The sequence below is a fragment of the Mercenaria mercenaria genome, chromosome 8 (genome assembly GCF_021730395.1).
Source record: "Mercenaria mercenaria strain notata chromosome 8, MADL_Memer_1, whole genome shotgun sequence".
Taxonomy (NCBI): domain Eukaryota; kingdom Metazoa; phylum Mollusca; class Bivalvia; order Venerida; family Veneridae; genus Mercenaria; species Mercenaria mercenaria.
Window position 1 is genome coordinate 7,263,055 of NC_069368.1, and position 24,283 is coordinate 7,287,337.

General features: G+C 34.9%; 1 protein-coding gene across 8 annotated transcripts in view; it reads right to left on the reverse strand.

The window, feature by feature from the left end:
* The window catches only part of LOC123523117 (transient receptor potential cation channel subfamily M member 3-like), a 213,839-nt gene that overhangs the window by 109,881 nt on the left and 79,675 nt on the right, over positions 1-24,283 (reverse strand). For all 8 annotated transcript variants that reach the window (XM_053549301.1, XM_053549300.1, XM_053549298.1 and 5 more), the window contains 3 exons: positions 18,426-18,505; positions 6,458-6,620; positions 5,612-5,828 (listed from right to left, as the gene is read on the reverse strand). In XM_053549301.1, coding sequence (XP_053405276.1) covers positions 5,612-5,828; positions 6,458-6,620; positions 18,426-18,505 — 460 coding nt within the window. The remainder of the gene's footprint in view (positions 1-5,611; positions 5,829-6,457; positions 6,621-18,425; positions 18,506-24,283) is intronic.

Genomic DNA, 24,283 nt, shown 5'->3' on the forward strand with positions numbered 1-24,283 from the left:
CTGCCGGAAGAACCTAGATAAGACCGTCAGAGAAGAAAGGTGTACTTTCATACTGGTGATCAATTAACCAGTTTGATTCAATTTCATATACATGTAAGTGATTATCCACTTTCAAAATTTTGAAATCGTCCCAGTCTTATAATGAGAAGCATACCATTAAACTTTAACCAGCACTATTACAAAATCTAACCCTAGTGACCTTGACCTTTGGGGTATCTGGCCCTTTTAAACCAAAATATTTCAATCCTTGTATGAAGTTTGATGATTATGTGTGCAGTAGTTAAGAAGATATTGAAACTGAGCAGTTTGCCATAAAATGTTAACCATCACATAATTACAACATTTGACCAAAGTGACCTTGACCTTCAGGAAAACTGACCCTAAATTAACAGGACGTTACCAAAACAAAGAAAGAAGTTTGCCATAAAACTTTAACCAGAATGTAATGCCTATAGCAAATACAATTGTCTTCCTTTAAAAATGTACAGATCAACTGATTTTAATTAATATTCTAGCAGTTTCTTAAGCATGTACCCCCCTTCTAAGTGAAAGCATAATTTATTCTACAACTCTAAGCAACTGCCGATTACCAATTTATTCTTTTTCGAAATTCTGAATAGAAGATCAAACTTAGCCTTTAATGGTGTTAATGCTGTACTCCTTGACACAAAAACAACAGAAATTGTCCTTGACAACACCGAAGGTAAAGCATGTGACAATAAAATGCACTGCTGTCATTTCTGCCCTACTTAAAGTCTTTAAACTGCACTTAAATAGAAAGCAATTCATCTAATTTTAATGAGATGCTGCATTACAATAGCCTATCAATCTTGGGAATTGCTGCACTCAAAATAGCCTAATAGCATTTAGTTCACAGACATGAAATGCTGCACAAAAAGACACTTTTATAAACATGAAATATTTCACCAAATCAACCCAAGATTTAGGAGAAGTGCTGTACTAAAATGGCCAGTAATCAAGACTCTCCTCTATTTGACTGTAATATTTATTGATGACGGCCAGACACAACTTTAGGAACAAATTACTTCTTTATCATAATTTACAGGGGCCTTTACAATCAATGAATGATCTACAGTTCTTATACAATCATTAATCAAGCTGATCTGGAAAAAAAATCATGTCAAACTCTCACATTCTGGCAAGCATTTCTCCTGACTTCTTCCAAGATTGTCTAAGCATTTCCCAGACAAACCCATGTTCATACAAGCTTTCAACAAAAATACCAGTTCAATGTAATTTTTCTATAAAAAGCATTCAGTTTTAACAGTGTTTCGATACAGAAACTATCGCAAAATGACGTCTTCATTTCGTTATTTTCATATTAACAGATATTATAGCAGAGGGGTATGTCATTTTTTTAAATTTTTTTTTGGGGGGGGGGGGGGGGGGGGGGGACATCCTTATCAAAATCTCCTTATTATCACTCAACAGAATCTAAATACCAAGTTGTGTCTATTCTGCCCACACTGCAGAAATAAACAAAACTGTCATGATTCTAAAAACTTCAGTGGTTTCTACAAAAGGAAAAACAGATTATTTTGGTTTTGAACTTAGCTATGACACATAGTCATCTTTAAATGATAGAACTGAATGAAGTTTTGTGTGTGGTATTTCAAACATATACCTGGATTACACCAAAATGTCAATACAACATTACAATAATTGTACAATCCTCTCAGAAATGACTTGCAACTATTCTAAAATTTGAATCTTACTATTACTGCCACAATAATCTCCAATCTGATGGAAGCATCAATTGATTTTGCCGACTTCATATTAGATCTAAATGAAGCTCCATGTAGATATAAAACGCCTTTAAAGCAACTCGTTCACATATTTAAGGTGAACATAATAAAATATAGGTAGTGTGAAAGTGATCATTTGTACAAACTTATACTGACATGATTTTTGCAACATATCCTAATAAATTAACAAATTGTGCAGAATGGATTAAGCCATTTGTAACACTTCAAATAACTGAGAAAATCAACATTTATAATTCTTGCTTTTTTATCAATATTTATAGGTTATTAGCTTTGTATCGGGAAATATGCACGAGTTCTTCAGCGGAAATATTGCGCGACTTTAGGAGCGCAATATTCTTCCGCTGAAGAACGAGTGCATATTTCCCGATGCAAAGATAATAACCTTTTTATTACATACGCATCTACACGTATAAAATATAATGTAAATATCATAAATATGTGCAATAGCCTGAATAAGATTGACAATACTGAACTAATAGAAAAAAATAGTGCAAGAACACACACTGAATTACGTCACGCACCCGATATGAAATTCAGGCGTCAGTGTATGGAAAAATATTGACGTTTCCGGTACCGGTGTAACTTAACGGGGAATAGAAACGAGTATGTAATAATAACTCTTATCCTGCTAAATTTTTCTGTAATGAACTTGACCATCTTTCAATTTGGACAGTACCATTAACTGTTAAAAGGGGTGCTTACCAAAACAATACAGACTGAATAGCAAACAGTGCAGATCTTGATCAGACTGCACAGACGTGCAGGCTGATCATGATCTACAATGGTCACAATGGCAGAATCATCCCTGTCCAGCATGGTGAGGATTAACTTTTACTCACTACATCATTTTTCAGTGTCATTTATGCCAAAGTTAAAATGATCAAACATGTTGAAAAAAATTACACAAACTGTCACGGTGTAGCTTTAAACAAATGACAGTAAAAGAAATGAAGAAATGTCTATATAAAATCAGAACATCAATTTTCTGCAGGGATTTCTGTCTTAATTAAATTCTTTGAAGCTTTCTGTTGCTAAAAATCAATTAAACCTATTTTATATACAAGTATTCGACAAGACTGTCTTGTAATTTTCTTCATTTAATGAAATGCATTAGGAAGAAAATATTACTGCTCTTTTGTGCATTAATTAACCACACTTGGTATGGAGGGAGTCACTGGTACAGTAATGAACATAGGACTTTTCTTAATAATTTTGTAAAATCATTCAGCACTTAAACAGTAACTGTAAACATGTCTGAAGAAAAATTCAAGAATTTTTTTTATATATAAACCTGATGTATGTGTTCCATATTACTTATCACACTACTAGACTTCAAACAATACAACTCCAAGTAATTTTGATGTTCTGAGAATATCAACAATGTGTACTATACGTATTATAAATATATAATTATTAAACAATAAAAATACTTTTTTTATTCGTTCATTACACATTTTCAGGGGTTTCTGTTGACTTTTTTTTTTGTTATTGAGCCATATTCTAATTGAAAAAACAGAGTATCTTTTCTGGCAAATTTCAGAGCAAAGTTCCAAAGTGTCCCCTACAAAAAATAAGAGCAAAGAAAAAGTACAGAAAAAAAGGTAAGTCAGCAAAATGCAAATTATTGTAAAGAAACATACTATGTCTGTGGGATAATATTATGCTGCTCTCAGGTAGATGACTGAATTTTTTTCCCAAATTTTTACCAAAATACTGCTTAAATTCCCCAAGCTCATCTTCCAAAATTTTTGGGTAAAAAAACCCCTACAAATTCATGATTTGTGATAAAAGCTCTATGCCTGTGGTTGAGTGTTCCACTCAAGTTTCCGCTCCATTTTTAGTTCATACAGTATGATATAACACTGTAACACAATACAATTCCCTTATAATTTCAAATGACTAAATTTTTTCCCTAGTGCCATAGTTTCATAACACCTGGCAGCTTACAGATAAATTAAAGTGCTGACAGGGACAGACATCAACATTTCTATTCTGCTGTCAAGAAGATGTCATATTGATAAACTGAACTGTCATTTTAATTGTTCTTAGTCTATTGATATATATTCATTAATTTTGCTTTTGCAAAGAAGACAGGTTAAAAAGATGTTCCGTTAATCAATTTTGATGCTGTTCTTAGGTTCAAACCTTTTATGCCAAACCAACACAGTCCAGACCATATGGCAACATTGCTGAAAGGCCACAGGTGCTGCTCTTGGTTTTAATATTTCATTCAGACATAAATTTCATTACAGCATTTACATGTTCTATGAAAATTTAACTTTATTAGTGAGTAAAAAACATCCCAAAGCACTGTTCAATTTCAGTGATAACTTTTCAGTGTTTTTTTTTCACCATTCGATACTGTACATGCTCATCCATCAATGTTGTCTGTAAATTAAATCTGGTATAAAAGCAGGTTTTGTAATGATAATAGTATCAATTGAAATTTGAAGGAACATTCCTTCTGCAATCTATCAAATGCCATGATTTTTCAGAGCACATAATACAATTCTGACACTCTGCAGAATACTTCCTAATACATCACAAGACCGAAATGAACTAAAATAGAACTACCATGCTTTTATCAATCATCTTAAATTGAGAAAAGAGTTTTTTAACATGCTTTATTATATAATCTCTAGAGGAAACAATGAAGGACTTTCAAGGACTTTTCAATGCCTTTTTTTTGTTAATACTCTTGCCCTATGAACTCAAATCAGCTGATTCCACAAAGTATTCTTCCTATCTTTTTTATTAACAAAATTAAATAAGAATTGAATAAATTCCAACACAGGTACTTTTCAATGAATATTCAAAGCCTTTTAACTGATAAATACCATAGATGAGTGGCTTCTACAAGGTTTTCTTTACACATTCTCACAGAATTAAATGAAAATAGAAAAATTCCAAAACAGGAAACTAAAATTCCTTACAAATGTTGCTCAGAAAGAGGTATATATAAATATCTGTCAACCAAAGGGAGATAATTACTGCCAAGAATAAAGGGAGATAATTATATATACCTTGGATTGGTTGTAAATATGAATGTCCTGTATCATAAATATTTTCCTGAATCACTGCAGCGTTAAAGACAATAAAAACTTTTTTTATTCCAAATCAATATTCTTTAACATGTGTTTTTGACAATAAAATGATTATGATTGAAACGGAGAAACATTTTGCAATTTTCATAATCATTTGAAATAAATATGTGTTGAAAGGTGCTACTATGAGAAATATATTTTATACTATTACAAGGATAATATATTTTGCAAAAAAAAAAAATGATATGTCAGAGATAGCTTAAAGTACTTGATTAATAAATGGCAAACTGAGGTAACCCATATCAAAGAAGTTCTGACAGTTCTCAGTTTTGGCCCTTGATTTACATAATTACAAACAGCAATGCCCTAAATTGTTTATACATTATGTAGGAGATAAGACAGTACGTTACTTGAACCTTAACAAATTAAATTTATATGGTAAGTAGAGCAGACAACGGAAATTCAATTTTCCTAAAACCAATGAAGAGATTCTATAGCATATGCACTGTTGAGTAAGGAAGTTGTTAAGAAGCATTTTTACCTTATAATTTAAATAATATTTATTTTTATACGGTTGTACAGACCAATAAGTCTTAAAAGACTGCTTCAAGACTTCTGACCAGTACTTGTGACTACTTGAGGGACTGTGGTCCAATCCTGCTCTCTCTAGGACTCGGACATGCAACCTGCAGGTTGGGAGTCAGTCACTCTACCAGCCACTGCTTCTACATTATATTTCTTCACATTTTTTTAAAATAAGATCTAAGTAATTAAAAATACCTGTATTAGTTCCTCCAGTGATGATCCAAGCTCCTGTGGTTTTTGCTGCCTTTAAAAGTCCCTTCCTAAACACTCGCTTCAGTTTCGGTTGAAGGTCAAAGTTCAGAATACCACCGTGTACAGTAATAAGCAACTTTGGCAAGTCCAATCCCCAGTGGTTTTGTAGTAACTGTAACACCTGGTCAGCTTTGGAGTCATAACTACTAAGGCGCACATACTGAAAATAAACATTAACTCAATCATACAGTTGACCTTACCTTAAGTGCCACCTGTATTACAGAACTACCTGGCTTAAGCAGTAAGTCTGCTGTCTTCCCAAACTGACATTTAGTTCTTAATTCTACCTTTAAAAAGTACCTACCTTATGCAGCCACCTGTCTTAAGCAATCAAATTGCATCACTCTACTGACTGGCAGCTTAATACAGACTGTACTGCATATACATACTGAAATACAGAGCAAGGTCTGAAGTGTAACTGCAATGAGAAACCTAAAATTTTGGCTTTTGTTTGGAGGCTTTTATCTTACTCAGAAACCAGTAAAAATGCCATAAAAAAACCAAAAAAACTTTAAACTCAATTATTTTAATTTCATGGTTATCTCCCAATATTTTCTTTTAAATTTTATTATAACGTTTCCAGTATAGACTTAACATGAGATTATATGTGAAACTTTTCGAAGTCTTATAGGGTGCATAAAAATTTAACGGTCAAATATTTACTAGGATTGATAGCAGCCTGAATTCAAGCATTCCACCTGTGTTAGTTTGTCTAGCCTCACTAGGAACCTTCACAATGCCCTTGTCTTATATATCTTTACTATGAAACTTGTTTTTTCTGGCACTTACCTGTGCTTTACTAGGATGGGGAGCCCCCTGAAATTCCAGCACACCATATGCATCAGTTGGTTTGGCCTCTGTGTGTCTGTACGGGTGCCATCTCTCCTCTATGGGGACCCCCAGGGCCTGTGGTATATGTCCTTGCCAACTCTCTGGTCGCCCACAACAGCATCTGTTGGAAGGAAGAATCATACTGATTAAAGATACCAAACATTTATGTCCAATCTAATCTCAGCAAATATACCAAAACCTAATCACTGTGTTGTCTTATATCCTTGGACACCAGTCCTGACACATTTTTACGCATTTGCAAGGCATCAATGCGTTTTTGACAACACAGAAAATGACAGCAGATGACTTTCATCTTTTCCTGGAAATACTGAAAGTGAAATCTCACAGGCTAAACTTGAAGTCACATTTGTATTGGTCTACATTCAGGGTTCATGTGCAGGGGTCACCCTTTTTATGCGCATGAAGATTTTTCCAACCTCATCAAATTGTTCTTAAGGCCCTTTTTGATGTTGTCTAAAAGTCAGAATATGCCTTAGTTATCAGATATTTCTGTATTTGAGAGCTGCTGACCTATAAATTTCAGCCATTTTTTCAAAATGACTTTCGTGTAATAAATGTTGATTCTATGGAAGCATGAAAGGACCATCAGTTGCTAATTCATTTTATTACCTTACAGGCACAAAGAGGATCTAGTGCCACCTGTAATACTGAATGAAGGGAATTTAAAAGCTTATATCTGCAAAAGATTTTTGTTGAAGAGAACCAAAGACGTCACACGTAAATGGCGAAAATGTTCCAAGTAACTTTCCCTTGCCTATGACCTTGACCTTGGATGTACAGACCTGATTTTAGTGTGCAACATATTTTATCATCATACTTAACACTTCTGCGAAATTTCAGATATTCCAAAGTTGTCACTACAACTTTTAATCATGCCTGAATTTACGGGTGTAAAAAGTAACATCAGTTTTTTTCTTCTATAATAAGGGGCAATTTATAGCCCTCCTCCCCTCTGGAAATTTCTTTTAAATAAAGCAGTTTTCCTTTAAAATTGATTTTTATTCCCTTTTGCCCAGATATGCACCTATTTTTCCTCCAAATAATAGGCCCCCTGAACATTCATACATAGAAGCATGGCATGTTAGAAGCACATTTACTAGCTAATTTCTTCTTAAATACAGCAGTGATGTAAGGGCCATAGAATCGTGTTGTATTTAATTGGAAACAAGATGTCGAATCTATTTGATTGTTCAAATACAGTCCTACTACTTCGATATTTGTCTTTTTAAGTACCAGCTCTTATCTTCGATATTTGTCTTCTAAAACACTGGAATTGGTCCAATTTAGCCTCTCATCAGAAACATAATGACATTTTTCCGTATTTGCACCTTTAGGTCATAGTGTGCAAATATAGTTCCAGAAAAAAGCGCCTCAAGAGAGAAAAATAAGCTTTTGTCTTTTAGACAAAAAGCCGAGACTACAGGAAGTATTGAGAAATTGTTGCTGTTTACACAGTCCTGGCAAATAAAGATTCTGAAAAACTGTCTCGGAGAGAAAAATGATCTTTTGCATTGTCAGAAAAAAGACTACAGCAGATTTCAGAAAAAGCGGCTGCTTAAGCAGTCTTACTTGTCTGAAGGGTTTGACAAGCCAATTTCATAAATCTTGATATTTCAGAATTGTACTGAAGTCTTTAAATGGCGTGACTGACATGGATAATCATGTTCAAATGTAGTTCAAGAAAAATGTCTCTTGAGAGAAAAAATATGGTCTTTCACATTTAAAGCAAAACTCTCACACTACAGGAATATTAAAGAAATGATCACACATACATAGTCTTACCAAGTGAAGGATTTGACAAGACAATCACATAAACCATGTTTCATCTCAACTGTACTCAAAGTTATTCAACAGCATGATTGACATGCTGCCGCGTTCTGTATTACTGTGGCAGAAAATTTATCTTGTACGTCAATACATGTATCGGGACAAATGAAAGTTATAATTAAGTCTGTGTTCTGAATATATATATATGACAAAAGGAGTGTACCTGCTTATCTGTGAGGAATATCTGTCAAATGTAATCCACCAAACTGACTGATTTTGAGAACTTTTATCTGCAGCACTCTATTTAACAATTTCTCAAGAATTTACGCACTTATTTTAACAGAAATGAAAAAAGAAAACAGAAGGAAAACTGAAGAAGAAATAAATTTGTTAACTGCCATGAGAGTATACAGTCTTCCTGTACAAGCTGCTGAAGTGAAGTAATTTTCAAGTTAGTGACCTTAACTATTCATTCTCCAACACAGCCCCCCTTACACGTTGTTGAATCTAACCGACCCTGCTAAATTTCTATAATGAACCAACAGCTTTCAATTTGGACAGTACCATTAACTGTTAAAAGGGGTGCTTACTTAAAAGATACTGACTGAATGGCGAATAGTGCAGATCTTGATCAGACTGCATGGATGTGCAGGCTGATCATGTGCACTGGTCACAAAGGCAGAATCAGTTGCATCCAGCATGATTACTAAAGGGTACATCACATACAACATAAATCTATCTCCATTACTTGTCTTTACCCGAAATTGTGTCAAAACTTAGGACTTACAAGCTCTTTGGAAAACAAATGTCTTTTGTGTATTTAGCCACCATTACAAACAACAGTATTTGCATCTCTAGGTTATAATGTGCTAATATATTTCCAGACAAAAATCTCTTAGACATTAATGGAAAAATATCCTGACAGGATTTCCGAATAATTAAAGAAAACAGCCACTGCTTATATAACAAGAGGGCCAAGATGGCCCTAGGTCGCTCACCTAAGAAACACTCCATAACAGTGTAAAACATGTTTGACCTAGTGATTTCATGGAAACAAATATTCTGACCAATTTCATTAAGATTGGACCAAAAAATTGGTCTCTTGCGATAAAAACAAGCATTTCTTAGATATGACCTAGTTTTTGACCCTAGATGACCCATGTTCAAACTCGACCTAGATTTTATCAAGGCAATCATTCTGACCAAAATTCATGAAGATCAACTGAAAAATACAGCCTCTATCACATACAGAAGTTTTTCCTTTGATTTGACCAAGTGACCTAGTTTTTGTCCTCAGATGACCCATATTCAAATTCGACCTAGATTTCATTAAGGCAATCAACCTGACCAAATTTCATAAATATCAACTGAAAAAAACAGTCTCTATCGCATACACAAGATTTTTCTTTAATTTGACCTAGTGACCTAGTTTTTGACCTCAGATAACCCATATTCAAAACCGACCTAGTTTTCATCAAGGCAATCACTCTGACCAAATTTCATGAAGATCAATTGAAAAATACACCCTCTATTGCATACACAATGTTTTTCTTCGATTTGACCTAGTGACCTAGTTTTTGACCCCAGATGACCCATTTTCGAAATCAGCCTAGATTTTATCAAGGTAATCATTCTGGCTAAATTTCATGAAGATCAGTTGAAAAATACAGCCTCTATTGCATACACAAGGTTTTTCTTTGATTTGACCTAGTGACCTAGTTTTTGACCCCAGATGACCCATTTTCGAACTCGGCCTAGATTTCATCAAGGCAATCATTCTGACCAAAATTCATGAAGATCAATTGAAAAATACAGCCTCTATCGCATACACAAGGTTTTTACGTGATATGACCTAGTGACCTAGTTTTTGACCCCAGATGACCCATTTTCGAACTTGGCCTAGATTTCTTCAAGGTTATCATTCTGACTAAAATTCATGAAGATCAATTGAAAAATACCGCCTCTATCGCATACACAAGGTTTTTCTTTGATTTGACCTAGTGACCTAGTTTTTGACCCGAGATGACCCATTTTCGAACTCGGCCTAGATTTCATTAAGGCAATCATTCTGACCAAAATTCATGAAGATCAATTGAAAAATACAGCCTCTATCGCATACACAAGGTTTTTCTTTGATTTGACCTAGTGACCTAGTTTTTGACCCGAAATGACCCATTTTCGAACTCGGCCTAGATTTCATCAAGGTTATCATTCTGACCAATATTCATGAAGAAGAATTGAAAAATACAGCCTCTATCGCATACACAAGGTTTTTCTTTGATTTGACCTAGTGACCTAGTTTTTGACCCGAGATGACCCATTTTCGAACTCGGCTTAGATTTCATCAAGGTTATCATTCTGACCAATATTCATGAAGATTAATTGAAAAATACCACCTCTATCGCATACACAAGGTTTTTCTTTGATTTGACCTAGTGACCTAGTTTTTGACCCGAGATGACCCATTTTCGAACTCGACCTAGATTTCATCAAAGTTATCATTCTGACCAATATTCATGAAGATTAAATGAAAAATACAGTCTCTATCGCATACACAAGGTTTTTCTTTGATTTGACCTAGTGACCTAGTTTTTGACCCGAGATGACCCATTTTCGAACTCGGCCTAGATTTCATCAAGGTTCTCATTCTGACCAATATTCATGAAGATTAATTGAAAAATACAGCCTCTATCGCATACACAAGCTAAATGTTGACAGACGACAGACGACAGACGACGGACGACGGACGCCGGACATCGAGCGATCAGAAAAACTCACCTGAGCATTGCTCAGGTGAGCTAAAAAGACTTGAAAAAGAGAATCAGGCTACGAATGTTATTTGAGAACGCTTTTTAGAATTATATTCAGTAAAGTGGGTGACTTTGGATGGCTGTCTGCATTATACAAGACTTATAGTGGCAGTCTCGGAACTTTTCTGAATGTCAATCAGGATTACAAATAATGCTGTTTTTCTGCATGTATGTTTCCAAAATGGGCAACTTGTTACTTGAGATGATCCAAACAGTGTGTCTGAAACATGTGCTACAACACATCCCCAATTTGTTATTTTGCAAATTTAACCAATAAATGTGATCTTAGACAAAAGCATTCTCTAGGTATTTGGCAAAAACAGTTCTACTGTTCTGGATTAATGTAATCTTTACCTTTGACCTACTGACCTAAAAATCAATAGGGGTCATCTGTTGGTAATGATCAACCTCCCTACTAAGTTTCAAGATCTTAGGCCCAATCGTTCTTAAGTTATCATCCAGAAATGGTTTAACTGTTCGGGGTCACTGTGACCTTGACCTTTGACCTCAAAATCAAAAGGGGTCATCTGCTGGTCATGATCAACACCCCTATAAAGTTTCATGATCCTAGGCCCAAGTGTTCTCAAGTTATCGTCCGTAAACAGTTTAATTGTTCTGAGTCACTGTGACCTTGACCTTTGCATACTTACCTAAAAGTCAGTAGGGGTCATCTGGTCATGACCAGCCTCCCTATCAACTGTCATGATCCTTAGGCCGAAGTCTTCTCAAGTTAACTATTGCACATAATGCATAGGCTGAGGAGGTATAGCTGGATATAATGTTTGCATCATGTTTGTTTTTCAGTTTAAGACTATAATCATATTCACATTGAAATGAATTTTACCGGTGTAATATTCATCCTTGCTCCACCTTCCCCCAACATCCAAACCTTTGATCTACCTCTTGGCCTTACCACCCAACCCCCATTTACTGTATTTTGCATATGCTATGGTGTTCTTGATGTTGGATTTTTGAAGCAACCCGTCTACAATATTTTTCCATTACAGCTTCTTTTGTTGTGGGCCTACTTTGCGATGCATGGCTCTTTGGCTCTGTGCTTCTGTGAAATCTATCCTACCCTTTATCTTTTGTAGCTGAAAGTTTTGTTGCTGCCCAGTACATAAGTCACAGTTGGGTTTTTGCTTGTTAATATGTTTACTAACATTTGCAACAATTTTTTGCCTATATATTTCATGTATTTTGACATCTAAAAATGGCTGCCATATTTGCTAAGGGATATGACTGATGGTAAACTATTTATAACCTTTCCATACTGGCAGTGTGCGACTGAGCAGCAAAAACTTCAAAAGCCAATAAACCAAAAAAAGTCTTCTTTTAATTATGCCAATCACTAAAGGCATCACCCCAATTAGAAGTGCAAGCCACAAAATGTCAAGATAAGCTGAAGCTTAGAATTCCGGGAAATGTCAGACATCGCTTAAAGGGAATTCCTATAGCTTTTTATGCGCATCTTTCTGCGCAGCCGACACTTTCTATGGAAAACTAAACTGAAGTCAACATTTGTTGAAACATGTTACAGACAATCTTAAATATAAGAAATTTTGAATGAAAAAACATTTTTGATAAGTTATATCAGTAATCAAATGTTGATACTGTCTTATGTTCTATTGACAAGTATCATGCCTGACAGGTATCTTGCTATTTTTGTGGTTGTGTTTTCACATCGCATTTTAGTACAAAGACAGTGTTGTTCATATAATGTAAGATAATTGACTTAGTACTGATAAGACAATACCACCTTTCAGATTATTTAGTATTCAATTATAGAAAGAATTAAGAATTTTTAAAACTTTTTTTTAACTTTTAGCAGACATACATGTAATCAATTTGGCCAGGTTCGCGCCATTTCCGTCCGAACAGGTGTTGTATTCTAGCGGTCTTGACATAAAATCTAGCCTGGTGACCCATACATTTTTAGCCATTTTTATGCTCACAATACTATTATCTATACACAAGAAGAAAAAGAAAAAATTCTATGAAAGAGTTTTTTCAAAATTAAAAAAAAATATTCTTCACTATGGGTATTTTTCATTGAAAAAGTTCACAAAAGTAAATATGAAACAATATTTTTTTTCATTTGTACCCATTATTGTAAGGATAGAGTATTACAAATATGACTATGATATCAAATAAGTATATAATAAAATCTGTAAAAAGAAAAAAACCGTATTGTGCTGCCTGGATGTATATTTTGGTTGGTATTTATAAAAAAGCAGAAAATTATGAAAATGTTGAAAAATCGCTGGCAGTTTCAGCAACAGTGGGTGGGTTCAAAACAATTTTTCACAAAAACAAGCCTGGTGACCTATTGTTTTTATTTGTTCATTGTTTTCAGCACAAATTTTCCTATCATATATTTGAATTTAAAAAAAATCTATGAAAGGAAAAAAACTATAGGAAGTCTCTTTAAGCAATACCAAAGAAAATGGATAACAGTAAAGATGCTATCTTTAAGTTAATTTTCTTTTGGATGTGGATAACATCAAAGCCCAGAGATTTAACCCTTAGCCTGCTAAATTTCTAAAATGGACTGGTCCATCATTCAATTTGGGCAATACCATTTATTATTCAAAGGGGTATTCACTGAAAATTTACTAACTGAATAGCGAACAGTGCAGACCATGATCAGACTGCACGGATGTGCAGGCTGATCTTGGTCTGCACTGGTCGCAAAGGCTGAATCACTTGCCGCCAGCAGGCTAAGGGTTAACAGTGGAAGTACAATGTCATTGCTGTGGATGCTAAGATATCAGGACCCACATTCATCAAAGTTATATAAGTCTTAAACTTCGAAATTCTTAATTTTCTTCCAGCATGGTCATTTTCGTTTATTCAAATTGCGACAAAACTTTGCGTGAAGGTGCGTTCAATTGCTACAAACACCCCAGGCAAATTCCATTTGTGTACATTTTTCAATCATGAAAAACTGAATATTTGTTTTCCTACGTCTAACTCTTAGACTCTTAAACATGGATAAATACAGGCCTAAACCTAGTCCAACAAATTTGATGCGATCCTAGGAAATATTTAGAGATGGTACCTTCCCAAGAAAATCTAAGGGGAACAACTCTGAATTGGCCTAAACTGAAGCAAGTGATAACTTTACATGACAGTGTACTGTGATTCATCCTCAATTATTTTTGTCCTTCGAAGTTTTGACAGTAAGACTGCCCGTCACAAGTATAAAACAATCTGACCGTCCAATTATTTTGACTAGCCTAAACCAGAATGTTTGACTCTTGACTGTAACAAACACTGAGAGTTTAAGGTTCTACAAAGGATGTTTTGGCAAAGATCTGGCAAAAAAACAACAAAAAAAACATAATTGTATGAGAAGCTTGACATTGGATTCTGTTATTTTGTTTACTGCTGTCCTTCAACAGTTTCTCAATATTTACAGCAGTCAGAAAACCTATCTCCTTTGCTTAAAAACAAAAATTCAGAATACATTTGGCTTGTGGATTAAAAAGGAATTAATATTTTGATAAAAAATATATGACGTGTTCTTCATCATTATTCATCAATGTTTTTACGAGCAGTAATTTCCAGCCGTCATGTCAGTGAATGAGGATCTCCCGCTCATTTGCATATTGTGGAGATTCATTAATTTTCAAGGCAAACTATTATCATTATAATAAATTTTCGTCAACTAGTATAAGAAGAAAACTGCGGAAGTGTCACGTAAATGAAAAATTATGACAAGTATATTTTTTAAGACAAACAGGCATTAGTTCATACTCAGTACAGTCCAGCCTGCATTATTCAAGACCATCTCAGAATATTTTTTATGTATTTGTGGAATCTAACTTAATACTTACACAAAGAAAGGTCATCTGGCGAATTTCAAGCTTTCATAGGCAGGCATTCCAGTAGAACCACTGACTTTCTATAAGCCAGCTGGATCATCTACCTCATGTAAAAGAATTCTACACTCTGAACAAATTTTCAAACCCAAAAAGATTTAAGTCAGGAAATATATTCACCAACTATATAATCCACCATTATTTAAGTTTGAATCAAATCCATTTGTATTAACTGAGAAAGCGTGAAAGCTTAGTGCACAAAAACTTTAACCAGAAATTGTAAGTAAAAAGGGAGAATAATTCAAGAAATACTGGAACAGGAGTTATGACCCCTGTGCATTATGATGCGGATGATGATGAGGAATAATACTTTTAAATTTGAATCACATCCATCAATTAATTACGAAAATATAGAGAAAGTGCATCAAAACTTTAACCATGGTGCGGACACGGATGGACGCAGACGCCAATGCCAGGTTGTGTAGGACAGCTCTCCATACTTTGTATATTTGTGCTAAAAACACAGTGTCCCAATACCTAGGTTGAATACATGAGTAAAGCTACCATTAAGCATAAGAAATGCTATGCAGTAATAATCTAGTAGACAAGACAAGGTAGTAAAACAAGAGGACCATGATGGTCCTGAATCGCTCACCTATCTCCACATGACCCAGTGTTCAACTGAGTATGACATCGTTATTTCTATTATTTGACATAGTGACCTAGTTTTTGAGCATATGTGACCTAGATATCATCAAGATAAAAAATTCTGACCAATTTTCATGAAGATCCATTGAAAAACATGGCCTCTAGAGAGGTCACAAGGTTTTTCTATTATTTGACCTAATGACCTAGTTTTTGAAGGCACGTGACCCACTTTTAAACTTGACCTAGATATCATCAAGGTGAACATTCTCACCAATTTTCATGAAGATCTCTTGAAAAATATGGCCGCTAGAGAGGTCACAAGGTTTTTCTATTTTTCGACCTACTGACCTAGTTTTTGACAGCACATAACCCAGTTACGAACCTGACCTAGATATCATCAAGCTGAACATTCTCACCAATCTTCATGAAGATCCATTGAGAAATATGGCCTCTAGAGAGGTCACAAGGTTTTTTCTATTTTTAGACCTACTGACCTAGTTTTTGACCCAACGTGACCCAGTTTTAAATCTGACTTAGATATCATCAAGATGAACATTCTGACCAATATTCATGAAGATCTCATGAAAAATATGGCCTCTAGAGAGGTCACAAGGTTTTTCTATTTTTAGATCTACTGACCTAGTTTTTGACCCCACGTGACCCAGTTTCGAACTTGACCTAGATATCTTCAAGGTAAACATTCTGACCAATTTTCATGAAGATCCATTGAAAAATACCGCCTCTAGAGAGGTCACAAGGTTTTCCTATTTTTAGACCTACTGACCTAGTTTTTGACCGCACATGACCCAGTTTCGAACTCAACCTAGATATCATCAAGGTGAACATTCTGACCAATTTTCATGAAGATCCATTGAGAAATATGGCCACTAGAGAGGTCACAAGGTTTTTCTATTTTTAGATCTACTGACCTAGTTTTTGACCCCACATGACCCAATTTCGAACTTGACCTAGATATCATCAAGGTGAACATTCTGACCAATATTCATGAAGATCTCATGAAAAAAATGGCCTCTAGAAAGGTCACAAGGTTTTTCTATTTTTAGATCTACTGACCTAGTTTTTAACCCCACGTGACCCAGTTTCGAACTTGACCTAGATATCATCAAGATGAACATTCTGACCAATTTTCATGAAGATGCATTGAGAAATATGGCCTCTAGAGAGGTCACAAGGTTTTTCTATTTTTAGACCTAATGACCTAGTTTTTGACCCTACGTGACCCAGTTTCGAACCTGACCTAGATATCATCAAGATAAACATTCTGACCAATATTCATGAAGATCTCATGAAAAATATGGCCTCTAGAGAGGTCACAAGGTTTTTCTATTTTTAGACCTACTGACCTAGTTTTTGACCCCACGTGACCCAGTTTCGAACTTGATCTAGATATCATCAAGGTGAACATTCTGACCAATTTTCATGAAGATCTTGTGAAATATATGGCCTCTAGAGAGGTCACAAGGTTTTTCTATTTTTAGACCTACTGACCTAGTTTTTGATGGCACGTGACCCAGTTTCGAACTTGACCTAGATATCATCAAGATGAACATTCTGACCAACTTTCATAAAGATCCCATGAAAAATGTGACCTCTAGGTCACAAGCAAAAGTTTACGGACGCACGGACGCACTGACGGACGACGGACGACGGACACCGCGCGATCACAAAAGCTCACCTTGTCACTTTGTGACAGGTGAGCTAAAAAATCAGTTCTGAAGCAGACAGGCTTCTCTTTCAGCCGAACTGACATGGTAGTTGGTTCAGCTTCCTGTAAGAGCAGTAAAAGCAGGCCAAAAACTACTGTAAAATCATTTAATTTCATAGGCAAGAAATTTCGTGGTTTTGGTAAAAACGGCAATTTCGTGGGGATATGAATTCGTGGATTTCAACTTTTGAACATAAAATGAATGGGAATTTTACTTGTTTGTTGGGATTAAATTTCGTGGACTGACTCAACCATGAAATCCACGAAAATTAGTCCTCCATGAATATTAATGATTTCACAGTATCCACTGATCTTCTAAACATTGAGGAAATGCATGAGAATCTTTCAATTTAAAGATCATTCAGTTAGGCAAATATTTTCTTTTAAATATTTTCTTTCAATTGCCTTTGGTGACAAGGAACATATTCAGACTGTCCCAAAATGGACTGACATTTCACAGGAGTCTGTAACTGTTAATAAATGTCAGAGAAAGCAGACATATAATGGTAAATAAAAATTCTGTGTGAAGTAATGGTCGTTTGTCACGGCACATTAGGGAGTTCATATTAGTACACTTGCTATTTAAGAATGAATAGTTTGGGATGACACACTGTATGTCTTCACAATAACTTAACAAAGTTTAGTCAAAGAATCGTAATTACTTCTACGTAACGGGCTTAAAAAATTAGCCGTCACTTCTTATCAAGTTGCCGTTTTGTAGGCAAATTTTTGTATAACAAATCAGCTCATTATTAAATTTTGTACAAATGTCAAAATTTTCAACCAGTTGCAAAATATGTTATACACTATTCAAATATTTATGATTCCAAATGGGATCACTTTTAAAACCGCACTATATTTCTGCTAATGCCTTCTTCCAGTAAAATTTTGAAATAAGCCTTTAATTGCAACATAGTGATAAAGTCTGTTCCACAGCATTTTTATAGTGCAATTACCAAACATTCTCAATGTTACTACAACCTGTATCAGAAAAGAAGGTGATATTTCAGTAAGAGCAGAAACTACAATTCGAGACTTACAGATTTGATTACATTATGCTGTGTGCCGAAAAGTAACCTATGAATAATGACGACCTTCTATTATCTGTGCTAGTTATTGCAGTAACTTACTTTCCAGGATCTCGAGAGCTTCGTATGAACTTTGAACACTCCCTCTTCATAAATGTCCTCTCGATCCATGATCTCTGACTCTGCAAATACACAAACAGAAATATCACTCTGTTTTCTAACATTCCACATCTAAATACCATACTTTATGATTTTATTGTGCAGTCAAATTCTGGACATTTACCAAAAAACAGGATCGTTTTATTTTGGTTTATGTTGTATTTGCCATTATAATAAAAGTAAAAAACTTGCGAACACATTTTACTGTGTAATATTATGTTACAGCAAACTGTTATAGAGTGGCTGAATTTTTGCTTTATCACAGGCCAATATTGGTTTATGGTAGGAAAAGGAACATATTATGCATGAAAATAAACAGGACCAATTTTTGCTTTTGTAGTAGGAAAGGTGAACATGGCTCATTATTAACCATGTCCAAAACATCATGAAAGTATGGTTCAATTGACATTCACCATGGTTGTCCATTATTTAACTGTCACCTGAATGAGAAACTACTAGTTTATAGTTAAGCTTTTTCTTTCCGACATTTCTGTAAAGAAAACATCTAGATGTCTAGCCTTTCTCTCTTAAAAATACACAGATTATTCATAAATATGACCTGGCTGTTCTTTTGGCGCAATGATCGTGTTGACTTCAACAGTCAAATCAAGCCTATCCAGTTCTATTTATGTTCCCCAGGTCAGACTCACAGAAGTAAATGGAAAAACAAAGTAAAACCCTAATGGCCCTGTCTTGTTGCTGTCAACAACTGATGAATATTTTATATTCCTTAAAATGAGCACTAGTTACATCAATATTTGATTTAAGTCTAGACAAACCAAACACATATTATGGAGAAAAACCTTTGCATCCTGTAAAACCCATATAAAATGTGACAAAAAGCTAGGTTGTCAATGCTTTTGGTACACAGTGCTTCTCATTTCGGGTTCTTCATTTTGGTAGAGAGCTTTTTTTTTCTGGTACTACGCATTTCCCTTTGAATCATAGCATTTTTTTTTTTTACTTTTTATCATAGTAATTCCAAAGAAATAACTGTGAAATTTTATAAATTTCTTGAAGACCAGTGACAGAGATAAATGGTTTAACAGGACACAAACAAGCTGAAAACTGTCTCAGTAGCTAAGTAGTAAAGGCCACCCGCTTCCAGTGAGGCAGGCTGTGGGTTCATTCACTGGCTGCCTCAGTAGCTAAGTAGTAAAGGCCACCCGCTTCCAGTGAGGCAGGCTGTGGGTTCACTCACTGGCTGCCTCATTAGCTAAGTAGTAAAGGCCACCCGCTTCCAGTGAGGCAGGCTGTGGGTTCACTCACTGGCTGTGTCATACAAAAGAGGAAAGTTCTATAAATGCTCTATACAGTGTCAGTATAATGTGACTGGATTGGATCGAGTATCATGCCATTGTCTACATGCTGATATTCCATTGAGGCAGCACTATTTACTTGGGCATTGTACAATAACCAGTGCACATGTACCAAACACTTCTAGGATATTCATCGCACCATAAATACCTCCCTCTTGCTGAACCATGGGGAAATCACGGTCTTCTGTACTTAAAGACATTATAATGTCCTAAAATGACACACATTTACAAATGAATTATGATGCCAGAATACAGAATGAAAATGGCTATAAGCAGATCACAGCATACAAAGAAGAGATCTTTCTTTTCTTCTATCTCTCCACTAAAAACTTCACACAAATTGAATCTTACGGTGCAGCATTGTCATTGGTCAATTTGAAGTTTGTGCAAAACCATAACCAGTCAGCTTTGTGACTGGTCTCCAAATTCTGTTTCCAGTATTTTAACAACTTCATTATCTTTAACTTCAATAACAGATAGGGTTGAGCTATATGAATTATTTCTATTACTTCAAGCTGACAGGAAGCATAATAATATTTTAATGTTACCTATATGCCACCCTTTTAAAAGAAACTGAATTTGAAAATCATAATATTCAAGTTCCCCAATAAACTCACTGAATTATATGAGTTTCTGTTCATTCATTTAAAGGCTCATTATGCTTTTGCTTACATTTTTGTTATGCATATTTAACATGTCTATCTCTTTTCTTTATGAATATTTGTATGTCTAAATCTGTTCTTTATGGATATTCAATATGTCTATCTCTCTTCTTTATGAATATTCAATATGTCTATCTCTCGTCTTTATGAATATTCAATATGTCTATCTCTGTTCTTTATGAATATTCAATATGTCTATATCTTTTCTTTATGAATATTCAACATGTCTATATCTTTTCTTTATGAATGTTTAATATGTCTATCTCTTTTCTTTATGATTATTTAATATGTCTATATCTTTTCTTTATGAATTCAATATGTCTATATCTTTTCTTTATGAATATTCAATATGTCTATATCTTTTCTTTATGAATATTTAATATGTCTATCTCTTTTCATTAATAATGTTTGATATGTCTATCTCTTGTTAAATTCTATTTTCGATAATTGTTTTCTCACATACATTATTGTTTTTATATGAGGTTTAAATGCTGATTAACAAAGTAGGAAATATTGAATCTACTGTTTATGATTACCTCCCTTTATGGCCCTAACTGGTTATACGTGAGTTTTCGAAAGCCATGTTCTTTCATAAAATATCTCTAATCTGTTTCTAACAAAAAATGAAAAGCCTTATGGAACTTTAATCAGTCAATAATCTTCACCATTTAATTATAGAAACCTGCTTCAAACTCTATCATCAATTCCATGAAAAATAGAGTGCCTGCAAGTTGTTAAATTTACCAGACTGTATAAATTTCCCATCAGGTTTAGGTGCTTAATATTTTTCTGTCTTTAAAGAGAAAAACAATCTGCAGACAATAAACAAGCATACATCACAGACTAATCAATCAGTTTATTTTTGTTCCATATGTTTTTTAACACTTCCTAGTTCCCTGTTTCTATTACAAGCTGAAGTTTGCACATTCTGGTGTACAAGAATTCAATTTTTACCTTATCTTTTACCTTATTGAGAAACAACAAAAATTTAAGTTTTAGATATTTGAGAAATAGCAAGCTAATATCAATTGTAGGATATTTATGATGATGAAAAAGAAAAAAAGGTGTCGCTTCTAATTTCATCTATTTTTCCAATTTCCTCTTCACACAGACTATATATATCAAGTCACTGAAACAAGATGAATAAAGTGGCCCTGTGTTGCTCACCTTAAACTGACAATTTGACCTTGAATATATGTATGACACACTGTCACATGAATGGTTACATATGTGTTTAGTAGAGGGATTTTATCATCTCAAGCTCTTGCAGCCAGTGACACCTTTTAAACAAATGCAGGGGATACTACATACCAAATTCATCATGATAATTGTCATTTTTTAGCTCTGGTTGCATCAGTCAAGCAGAACCATCTGAATAAATCTGAGAGAGGATTTTCGGAGGATGCTAGCTGCATAACAATTTCAGTGATGATCCATCAAGTGGTTTTGAAAAAAAAAATGTTTAAAAGATTTTCTATTTTTAGCTCTGGCTGGCCCCTATAATCAGTCAAATGGAAACATTTAAGCAGATATGAGAGAGGACCGTACAACGATGCTACAGACCAAGTTCGGTGACATTCCGTCATACACTTCATGAGGAATAGTCATTTAATGTTGTGTTTTTTCTGTTTTTAGCTCTGATGACCCCCAAAATCAGTGAATTGCAACCATTTGAACAAACTTCAGAGAGGACCTTACAAGGATGCTACAGACAAAGTTTGGTGATAATCCATCAAGGAGTTCATGAGAAGAAGTTGTTAAAAATAAACAAGAGGGCCATGATGGCCCTATATCGCTCACCTGTTATCATTGCACTTCTTGTCCTCAGAAAAAATATCTAAGTCCAAAGGAAAGGAACAACAAAGGGAAGAAATTTAACCAAAAAGAAAAAAAAATTCTTAAAAGGTACAGATATGTCAAAATACACCTAAAACTTGGAGGTACCATCCATGTTGTATCATAGAAAAGTGGTCTCGCTTTTAGCCAATAATAAAAAAGTTACTAAAAATAAGCTATTTATAGTAACGTAAAAGGGAAGTAATTAAAAAGAAAATTATTGTAAGTGAACAAAAGAAGGATCTGCCATATAAATCTGTTGACATAAATGAAATTTCAGATCAGTATCTTCATTAGTTACGAACATATACCAATTTTAATTTGAAATAAAGGGAGGTAATTTGACATAAAATCTGTCCATAGTTATTTACCCTGATTGGCTCAGTCCAACTAATGACAATAATGAAATTTCAAATAAGTCCTATAAGTACTTACTGATATAAATCCAGTTTGATTACAATCAGAGGAGGTATTAAATCAGATATAGAATAACCTACGATTGGATCTGATTTGTCATGGAATCCAAGATTTATTGTTGTTGAAGATATTTTGGAAGTTTGTATCAAATAAAACCATAAATGAAGTCTGTATTTGGCTGCAAAAGCCAAAATAGCCAATTTTGGATCTTTAAGAAGCCATAACTCTAGAACCCATGATGGAATCTGGCCAGTTCAAGAAAAGATCCAAGATCTTGTGGTGATACAAGTTGTGTGCAAATTTGGTTAAAATCAAATCATAAATGAAGCTGCTATTGTACAGACAAGGTCAAAATAGCTAATTTTGGCCTTTCAGGGGCCATAACTCTGGAACCCATTAAGGGGTCTGGCCAGTTCAACAAAGGAAATGAGATCTTATGGTGACACAAGTTTTGTGCAAGTTTGATTAAATTCAAATCATAAATGAAGCTGCTATTGTGCAGACAAGGTCAAAATAATTAATTCTGGCCCTTTCAGGGGCCAGAACTCTGGAACCCATAACGGAATCTCGCCAGTGCAAGAAAGGAACCAAGATCTTATAGTGATACAAGTTGTGTGCAAGTTTGGTTAAAACAAAATCATAAATGAAGCTGCTATTGTGCAGACAAGGTCAAAATAGCTGATTCTGGCCCTTTCAGGGGCCATAACTCTGGAACCCATAATGGAATCTCGCCAGTTCAAGAAAGGAACCAAGATCTTATGGTGATACAAGTTGTGTGCCAGTTTGGTAAAAATCAAATCATAAATAAAGCTGCTATTGTGCAGACAAGGTCAAAATAGCTAATTTTGGCCCTTTCAGGGGCCATAACTCTGGAACCCATAATGGGATCTGGCCAGTTCAAGAAAGGAACCGAGATCTTATGGTGATACAAGTTGTGTGCAAGTTTGGTTAAAATAAAATCATTAATGAAACCACTATCGTGCAGACAAGAAATTGTTGACGCACGCACGCACGGAAGAAGGACAAAGGGTGATCACAAAAACTCACCTTGTCACTATGTGACAGGTGAGCTAAAAAGCTAACACCAGGATAACAGATGACAGACTTATCACAATAGCTCAACATGCTCCCTCTGGTTCAGGTAAGTTAAAAGAATGATAATTAGTTATCAACGGATCAAGAGAGCCATACAAGACTAAGCAACAAGACACTCACCTCAGCAATATGATATTCTTGCAAATCTCAAACATGACAAAGGATTTTAAGTGTGGAACTTAAAGAAATGTTATAGAGGCAAACTCTGTTAAAGGCCTGTAAACATGTGAAGACACTGTAACTCATCATTTGAGAACATACCATCAAGCAATGAGCTGCACCATGAGAAAACCAACATAGGGGCTCTGTGACCAGCATGGATCCAGACCAGCCTGTGCATCTGCGCAGTCTGGTCAGGATCCATGCTGTTCGCTTTCAAAGCCTACTGCAGTTTGAGAAACCATTAGCAGACAGCATGGATCCTGACCAGACTGCGCAGATGCACAGGCTGGGCTGGATCCATGCTGGTCAC